The sequence below is a fragment of the Haliaeetus albicilla genome, chromosome 18 (genome assembly GCF_947461875.1).
Source record: "Haliaeetus albicilla chromosome 18, bHalAlb1.1, whole genome shotgun sequence".
Classification (NCBI taxonomy): Eukaryota; Metazoa; Chordata; class Aves; order Accipitriformes; family Accipitridae; genus Haliaeetus; species Haliaeetus albicilla.
Genome location: NC_091500.1, coordinates 996,116 through 1,004,803, shown reverse-complemented (window position 1 = coordinate 1,004,803; position 8,688 = coordinate 996,116). Strand labels below are relative to the sequence as shown.

Here is an 8,688-nt window from a genome sequence, read left to right as displayed (position 1 = left end):
GACCTGCCTGTAATTGCAAATCAAGCAGCCAAAGGCCAGAAGGGTCCCCCGTGGGGAGAGCTCAGTTTAAACTAAAAGGCTTTAAATCTCTGTGCACCTGTCAGTGATTTCAGAGCTGGCCTGGCCTCCTCCTCCCTGGCTTCGTGTGGTGCCTCCCCAGGCTCCAGCCTTTTCCCTGTGCCCTGGCAGGGCTCGGACCGGGAGCTGGGTGCTGCTGCTCTTTTCACGTCACTTCTGTGCTTGTTTCTCAAAACTACTGGGGTGAAACTGGGCTGAGACATCATCTCAACCTGCCTCTGCTGCCTGCTGGGGGAGGCACTGGGCTGTCTGTGGAGCTGGTAACCAGCCTTCAGCCCTCCCTGGGGGGGATGCAGCAGCCCCCAAGCCCTGCCCCCTGCATGGAGGGCTGTGCAGGAGCTGTGCTTGCGGGGGGGTGAGCCCTGCTTCCCCCTCCGCGGCCAAGGAGCTGGAGTCGGGACCGGGGAGGTCTGGTCCCCGACCCTCCTGATGCTGTGCCCCTATCGAGCTCCATGCAGAGCAGGGTTTGGGGAGCTTGGGGGTCCTTGGGGCACCTCACCGTGGGCCATGGGAGAGTCGGGTGCGCTGGGTGGTGGTTGCTGCCCTGAGCGTAGGTCTCTGCCTCCTTTTCTTCCATGTCCATCAGGCAGGGGAGCTTCCTTCCAGGGCCCTGAAATCACCCTGTGGTGCAGGCAGCCCGGAGCAGCTCCCGGAGCAATGCTTTCCCTTGCAGGGGGGACACATCCCTTCCAAAGAGGATGGGAGTGACTGCCAGAGCCTCCATCTCTGCTAAGAGCCCCTTTCCCCCTCCTCCCCAAGCAAGGGGCTTCTCTCGTGGCTCGTTTTTCTCCCATACGTTTATTACGCTAATCCACAAGGATTAAGTTAAACCAGTCAATGCGAACTCCAGTGTTTTCCAGCCCGTTTGGGCCAAAATTACCGTCCAGTGTTAAAAAGGAAAGGGGGGAGGGCCAGGAAATAGGGCTGAGCTGCTGGGAAGGAGGAAGACCCACAGCTGGCGGGCACCGCCACATCAGGGCACCCCCAGAGCGGGGCAGGGGACAGGAGCGGGGAGAGCCAGAGCTACGGTCCAGGTGTTTGGGGGACCCCAAGGGTCCAGGGGGTCCCCAAGCGTGCGGCTAGATCTTGGGGCGCCAGCCCTTGATGAACTGCATGATCTTCTTCACCTGGAGCTTGGTGAGGCGAAAGTCGTCGGCCAGGATCTCCTCACTGAGCTGCACGAAGATGCTGCCGTCGATGCGCTCGCGGGCGAAGAAGCTGACCACGTCCTCGGAGAGGCCGATGAAGCGCAGGCACTTGGAGACCTCCTCCAGCGAGAGGGCCGAGAGGTCGGCGGGGGGCAGCCAGGGCGAGCCGTCCCCACTGGGACGGGGGGCGGCCGGTGGAGCCCCCCCGTCGCCCCTCGCCGCCGGCGGCACCTCGATGACGCCCTGCGCCAGGTAGACGCGGGTGACGCCGCCCTCAGCCCCGCGCAGGACGGCGGGCGAGAGCGGGGCTGCCCCACGGATGACGATGCTGTCCCCCTCGAACCCCTTGGGTGGGCGAGGGGGGGGCGCCGGCTCCTCGACGGGGGCGAAGGGCTCTGGCGAAGAGGAGGAGGAGGGGGCGGCCGGGGCCGAAGGCGGCTTGGGCCATTCCGGGCTCTCCGGCCATTCGGTCGGGCCGGCGAAAGGGTTGAGCGCCCCGAAAGGGGCGAAACGTTTTTGGGGGTGCGGGGGCTTGAGGCGGGGGCAGCTACGGTAGGGCTTCAGAGATGGGTCGGCCCCCGACAGCGGGGTCGAGCAGCCGCTGCCGGCCCCGGCGCCCGCCTCGGCGTACGCCCAGGGGTCCGACCAGGAGGTTGGGGTGGGCTGGGCGGCGGGGGGCAACGTGGCGGGGGGCAGCGGGCGCCCGGGGGCCTCCCCGGCTTTGCAGTCACCCCAGGTGCAGGGATAGCAGTACAGGGAGTAGGCGTCGGGCGAGGGCGAGCCGCTGCCGCTCTGTGGGACCGACCTGTGGGAGGAAGGGGAGCATCACCATCACCCCGGGGCTGCATTTCCCCCCCCCCCCAACTCCGTCCCTGACCCCACGCTGCAGGGGTATCTCACCCCGGGGTGTCAACCTGCCACCCCGTCGCGGCATCCCCACGTCCGCGCCGGAGCCACTCACCCATCGTGGAGCCCCGAGGAGTAGTAGGAGAGGCTGGGGCTGGGCGAGGGAGTGGGTGCCAGCTTCGGGCAGCGCAGGGGTGCTGGGGGGCTGCAGGACACGGGGGGGCGGCTGCCCCGGGGTGGCACGGGAGGTGCGTTCAGCAGCCGGCACTCCTCCTTCACCTAGAAGGGGGGATGAGCACCGTCAGGACCCCGGTCACACCGGTGCTGGGGGAATCTGCCCCCCAGGAGCCTGCGGTTGGAGGGGGCAATGGTGGGGGCTTGGGGGCAGCCAGCCCCAGTCGAGCCACGAAGCTCTGGGTACCAGTGGGGAGCCCCAGGGAACCGTGTATCCCGTGGTGCAGGGATCCCAAAAATAGCAGGTACCCCATGGGAAAGGTGAGCCTGAAATTTTGGGTACCCCTTGGTGCAGGGGAGCCCAGAGGATTTGGGTACCCCACGGTGCTGGGAAGCCCAAGAGATTCAGGTACCCCCATGGTGCAGAGAGCCCTGGGGAACCGGGGACCCCATGGTACAAGGGCGTCCTGAGGATTTGGGTGCCCCCGGGTGATGGGGAGCCCTGGGGAACTGGGTACCCCATGGTGCCAGGGAGCCCACAGGATTTGGGTGACTGACTTACTTAACAGAGCTGGGGAGGGACCCCAGAGCCCCACAGCACCTGGGGAGGGGGTCAAGCAGGCTGTGCCGTGGGGCTGATAGCGCGGCCCGGGGCCGTGCACCCCTTGCCCACGGCACAGAACTGCCAACGGGGGCTATGCCAGGGCTCGCCGCCCAGCTACCCTGGTGCATCGCCCCTGGCCAGGGCGGCTGGCAGCAGGCGGGACCCCAGGGGGTGTCATTCCCCATCCCTGGGGACGGGACTGTGGCTCTTACCGCCTCCGACTTGGGTGGCACGGGAGGTGGGGTGTCCCCGCGGGGCTCGTCCCCGGGTACGCCGGGGCGATGCGGGGAGCCCAGCGGGGTGACGGCCCCAAAGGAGACGAGGTCCTGCCGGCCGGCGCCGCTGCCCGGCTCGCAGCAGCCCTCCGGGCTGGGGTTGCTCCAGAGCTCCTCGTAGGGGATCTCCAACAGCTCCTGAGTCCTGAACTCGGGCTCGGCCCAGTCGGGCGTCATGTATTCCCGGTCGGGGTCGGGGAAATCGGGCAGCGGCGGACGCGTCGCGCCCCCCGCGATGCCCCGCGGCCCCTGGCAGCAGGCGGCGGGGTCCCGGGGGACCCCCGTGCCGCAGGCGCAGAGGGAAAGGCGCTGGAGGGGCTGGCTGAGCTCCTCGCGGGCGCAGGCAGGCAGGCAGAGCCGCAGGCGCCGGGGGCTGGCGCACTCCTCCGAAAAGTCAGGTTTGGCCTCCCGCACGGCCCGCGAGTACTCGTCGGGGTTGAAGCGGTCGTGGCAGTACGCGGCGCTGTCCCGCAGCAGCTTCTCCAACTGGGGGTCCCCGGCGAGCAGCCCCTCGGGCAGCTGGAAGCGGGGCATGTCGGTCAGCAGGAGAAAGTGGAAGGGGACCAGCTCGTCCCGGCGGAGGATGCAGCACAAGACCACCGTCTTGGAGATGATGCTGACCAGCTTGTAGCAGTGGCCCTCGCGGATGGCGTGCAGGTCGTAGGGGTTGCGCGCCGGTCGGCTGGGCACGGCCACGTTGACCGGCAGCCGCACCTTCTCGATGATGCTGCGGATGGTGTGCTCGCCCTCCTGCAGCCGCAGCTCAAGGGGGCTGCGGGTGCTGAAGCGGCCCTTGCACTGGAAGGGCAGGCTGAGGCTCTCGTTGGTGCGGTGGTTCATGCAGATCAGGCAGGGCATCTTGCCCTTCACCTGCCTGGCCCCAGCCGCCGGCGCCGCCTTGCCCAGCTTCCGCAGGATGGTGTTGAAGCGCGACTTCTCCTTCACCGTCTTGGCACAGAGGATCTCCGCTTGGCCCATCAGCGTCAGCTCGTCCCCCGCGTGCAGCGTGAAGTTGTACACCTCGCTGTCCTCGCTGAATTCCCCCGACACCACCTGCCCCGGGACAGCCCCACCATGGGACCCGCTGCCCTGGCACCGTCCCCTGATGTCCCACCACCAACTCTTGATGTTCCACTGTCCTCTCCTGATGTCCCACCACTGACCCCCGATGTCCCACCACCGTCCCCTGTTGTCCCCATACGGACCTTCACACTGAAGGTGATGGCCTCCATGACGAAGACGCGGTCTGGGAAGATGCTGGCCACCTCCTCCACGCTGTTGAAGTACTGCACGGGCTCACGGATGTCCCGGTCCTGGTCCAGCAGCTTGAACTTCCCTGCAAGGGACCACCAAAGCCATGGTGATGAGAGGAGCCCACCTCCAGTGCTCGGCCCCAGAGATCTGCTGTGACCCACCTAGGGGACAGCCCGGCCCTTTGTGGGGGGCAGCCACCCTCGAGGATGACCTGGGGGGGGGGGGGTCCCCATCACATTTTGGGGGGGCATTTCTGTGGGCTTCACCCAACATGTCCAAGCACTGCAAGGGGACACCAAAGCATCCCCCATACCTGTACCTCACACACACACAGCATCGGGGGGGGGATTTTGGGTGGGACAAAGCACAAAGCCCTGGGCGCACAGAGTGTCTCGGCAATGCTGCTCCAGCACACACACACCCCCCCCAAAGCCACAGGGACCACCCCAAAGCAGCCACAGAAATGCCCTGTGGATGGAGGAACCCACCTGGAGCAGGGCCAGTGGAGCAGCCAACACTGCAGGCAGCCCCCATTGACCCCCAAAACCCGGCCCCAGCCCCACCAGGGCCCCGTGACTCCCCTCTGCCCCACACCTCGGGTGGGAGAGCCACCCGGGAGGGAAGCGGGGGGCTTTGCAGCAGGGATGGCGATGGAGGCGATGGCAGGGACTGGAGGGGGCTGCGGCCAGCAGCGAAACTGCCTCCATTGGCATCAGTTCGGCAGGGATGGACCTGAGGGGAATATTAATCCCCCGACGTGCCCGCGCCAGCCGGCTCCGCCGCTGCCAGCCCCGTGCCAAGCGGTGCTGGGGCCACAGCTGCCCCTCGCCGGGCAGGGTCCCCGTCAGGGCCACAGCACCGGGGACACCGGGATCGGTTGAGGCTGGAACCGCGGTGCCTGAGCCAGGGGCAGCCCATAAGCTGGCACGGCCGGTTTGGGCACAGCCGAGCCCCCTGAAGCTGGTTAACACACTGCCCGGCCCTCCCCTCCTCGGACCCCCCCTTGGGACGGGCGATTAACCCCTCCCCCGCTCCATTTCCCATTATTTATTTATTAGCAGGACTCATTACCGACATGGCGAGCACTTAGAGTGGTCATTAAGGCTCTTGCTACGGCGGCCGCCAGCGTGTCAGCACCTTCGTCTGCGTTGCCAGCCCCAGCCTGTCCCCATCCTCATCCTCATCCTACCCCATCCCCGTCCCTGTCCCCATCCCCATTAGGCTCTCTGTCCCATCCTCATCCCTGTCTGCATCCCATCCCATCCCCACCTGTCTCCCTGTCCCCATCCCGTACTTATCCCCATCCCCACTCCATCCCTGCCAGCCCCCCCCCCCCCGCAGCCCCCCGCCTTTGGGCTGGGCGCTGGCAGGGCGAGAGGGGCGGAGAGCAGCCCCCAAACCAGAGCATCTCCTCTCCCAGACTGGACCATACTGGAGCACCCCCAGTTCAGCCACCGGAGGTTTGGGGGGGGTCTCAGCCTTGAAGCCTCGGAGGACACCGACACCCTTGTCCTCGCGCCCCAGCGGCCCCCACCTGGGTACTGGAGCGGGATGTCGATTTTGGGGCCGATGACGTAGTGTCCCTCCTCCAGGCTGTGAGCCGTCACCGTCGTCCACTGCCGGCAGGAGTGGACCAGCAGCACGTCCTGGGTGCTCACCCCCTCCACACGCTCGCCTGCCGGGGGGGGACGACGACGGGACTGTCACCATCCCCAGGACACCCCCCCACCACCCTCCCCGGGGCACCCGGGGGTGGCCGGACGGACGGACGGCCAGCCGGAGGGATGAGCAGGTGCCCGCTGCCAAGAGCCGCCAGTTGCCCAGGAAACAATTTCTTTGTCCCCCCCTGAAAAGCTGCAGCCGCCACAAACAACAAGTTTATTGAGACGGGCCGGCACGGGGGCCCCCACCGCCGCTGCACCCCGGCACCCACCGCCGGCATGGCCCCGCGCACCCGCACCCTGTTCCGGAGGGATGGATCCTGCTCTGGAGGGGGGACACCGCCAAACCGGGGTGACCCTGTGCTGATGCCTGTGCACCCCACTCCCCTGCACCCCCCCCAGTATCCCCAGACTATCCCCGGACCCCCCCAGTATCCCCAGCACCGCCCCCCGCCCAGTGGGGGCAGCCCCGGCCCCCACGGAGAGGAGAGGCCGAACAGCAACAGCCCCAGACCTGGGGCAGCAGCTCGGTCACATCTCACCTGGCCCTCCAGCCTTCCTCCCTCCTCCTCCTCATCACTCCAACCTCCCTTCTCCTGGTGGCTCTAGTCTTCCTCCTCATCATCCCTCCAGCCTTCCTCCCTCCTCTTCCCCATCCCTCTAGCCTCCCTCTCTCCCTCCTCCCTCTACCCTTCCTCTCTCCTCTCCAGCCCTCTACCCTTCCTCACTCCTCTTCCTCCTCTCTCCAGCCTTCATTCCTCCTCACCTCTCCAGCCTTCCTATCTCCCTCCTTGCCCCTCCGCCCTCCACCCTTCCCTCCAGTCCCCCTCCCTCCTCTTCATCCCTCCAACCTTCCTCCCTCCGTCCTCCTCACCTCTCTGGCCTTCCTCCCTCCTCCCCATCACTCCAGCCTCATTCCCGCCTCACTCCAGCCTCCCTCCCTCCTCTTCATCCCTCCAACCTTCCTCCTCTTCACCCCTCCAGGCTTCCTCCCTCTTCCTCCTCACTCCAGCCTCCTTCCCTCCAACCTTCCTCCCTCCTCACCTCTCCAGCCTTCCTCCCTCCTCCCCATCACTCCAGCCTCCCTCCCTCCCTCCTCCTGCTCCCTCCAGCCTTCCTCCCTCCCTCCCCCTCCTCCCCATCACTCCAGCCTCCCTCCCTCCCTCCAGCCTTCCTCCCTCCTCCTCCTCCTCCTCCCCATCACTCCAGCCTCCCTCCCTCCCTCCTCCCGCTCCCTCCAGCCTTCCTCCCTCCTCCTCCTCCTCTCCATCACTCCAGCCTCCCTCCTCCCGCTCCCTCCAGCCTTCCTCCCTCCTCCTCCCCCCCATCACTCCAGCCTCCCTCCCTCCCTCCAGCCTTCCTCCCTCCTCCTCCCCCCCATCACTCCAGCCTCCCTCCCTCCCTCCAGCCTTCCTCCCTCCTCCTCCTCCCCCCCATCACTCCAGCCTCCCTCCCTCCCTCCAGCCTTCCTCCCTCCTCCTCCTCTCCCCCCATCACTCCAGCCTCCCTCCCTCCCTCCAGCCTTCCTCCCTCCTCCTCCTCCTCCTCCCCATCACTCCAGCCTCCCTCCCTCCTCCTCCTCGCCCCTCCAGCCTTCATCTCCCCTTGGCTACTTCACCCTCCCTCCCTCCCCCCCCAGCCTTTCCCCCCCGGCCCCTCCAGCTCACCCTGCCCCAGGCAGACGAGGGTGGGCAGCCGGCACTGGCTGACGATCGCATCGAGGGGCAGCGCCGCGGGGCTCCAGCGGAGCCGGGCCAGCCCCGCCGCCAGCTTCTCCATCGCATCGCGGCTCAGGCCGGCCCCGGGCCGCGGGGGGGGGCGGCCGCGCCGGGCTCCATCGCCGCCGCCGCCGGGCCGGGGCAGCGCCGGGGCCGGGGGGCGGCGGACGGGGAGCGGGGAGGGAGGGCGGGAGGGAGGGATGGGATGGGGGGGCGGCGGCGGGGAGCGGGGCAGCCGGGAGCCGCCCCCCGCCCGCCCCCGGCCCCTCCTGCCCGCCCGCCCCGGCAGGCGGGGACCCCCCCAGAGGCGGGGGGAGGAGGAGGAGGAGGCGGGGGGGCATCCCCCTCCTCACCATCACCCCCCCCCCCCCGGCGGGGACACCACCCCCGAGGCGGGGGGCTGCTCCCGGGGCGGAATGCAGAAGGGACCCCCCGGGGATGGGGGCGGCTCCGCCCGCGCCCCCCCGGAGGAGACGCTGCCCGCCCGGGGGGGGCTCGGCTGCCTTGGACCGCCGAGGGAAGGGGGTGAGGACCCCCCCGCCCCGCGCCGGATCCGGCCCCTGGGACCTGGCGGGGGGTTTCCCGAGGAGACACCGGGGATGGAAGGACCGAGGCCGGGGGGGGGGGACAGGCGGAGGACCCCGACCCCCCCGTCCCAACGACCCCCCCCAGGACCCGAGGTACGAGTGGGACCGGCAAACGGAGCCCCCCCCCCACCCCCCCCCCCCGGCAGGGACATCGCCATCACCCGCAGCGGGGACCCCCGCACCCTGGGGACTCGCGGGCCCCCTGAGCTGGGGACACCAGGCCCGGGGGGGTCCCCGCACCCCTCGCGCTGGGGACTCGCGGGCCCCCTGAGCTGGGGACACCAGGCCCGGGGGGGTCCCCGCACCCCTCGCGCTGGGGACCCGCTCCCCGCCAGCCGGGGGG

The 8,688-nt window shown here is 68.8% G+C and overlaps 1 protein-coding gene across 1 annotated transcript; it reads right to left on the bottom strand.

Moving 5' to 3' along the window:
* Positions 1-859: 859 nt before the first annotated feature.
* GAREM2 (GRB2 associated regulator of MAPK1 subtype 2) lies at positions 860-7,904 on the bottom strand. The gene is made up of 6 exons (XM_069805400.1): positions 7,708-7,904; positions 5,914-6,054; positions 4,331-4,461; positions 3,063-4,178; positions 2,188-2,351; positions 860-2,031 (listed from the first exon to the last, which is right to left on the bottom strand). Exons 1-6 carry the CDS (start codon positions 7,817-7,819, stop codon positions 1,158-1,160), a joined length of 2,538 nt encoding a protein of 845 aa, XP_069661501.1. The 5' UTR covers positions 7,820-7,904; the 3' UTR covers positions 860-1,157.
* Positions 7,905-8,688: the final 784 nt, after the last annotated feature.

Bases quoted from the DNA above. Each gene is read 5' to 3' on its own strand.
- GAREM2 (XM_069805400.1), bottom strand. From the start codon at position 7,819: ATGGAGAAGCTGGCGGCGGGGCTGGCCCGGCTCCGCTGGAGCCCCGCG. The intron at 6,055-7,707 runs GTGAGCTGGAGG...CCCCCCCGGCAG, and splicing joins CCTCGTCTGCCTGGGGCAGG to GCGAGCGTGTGGAGGGGGTG. The intron at 4,179-4,330 runs GTCCGTATGGGG...GTCCCGGGGCAG, and splicing joins CCATCACCTTCAGTGTGAAG to GTGGTGTCGGGGGAATTCAG.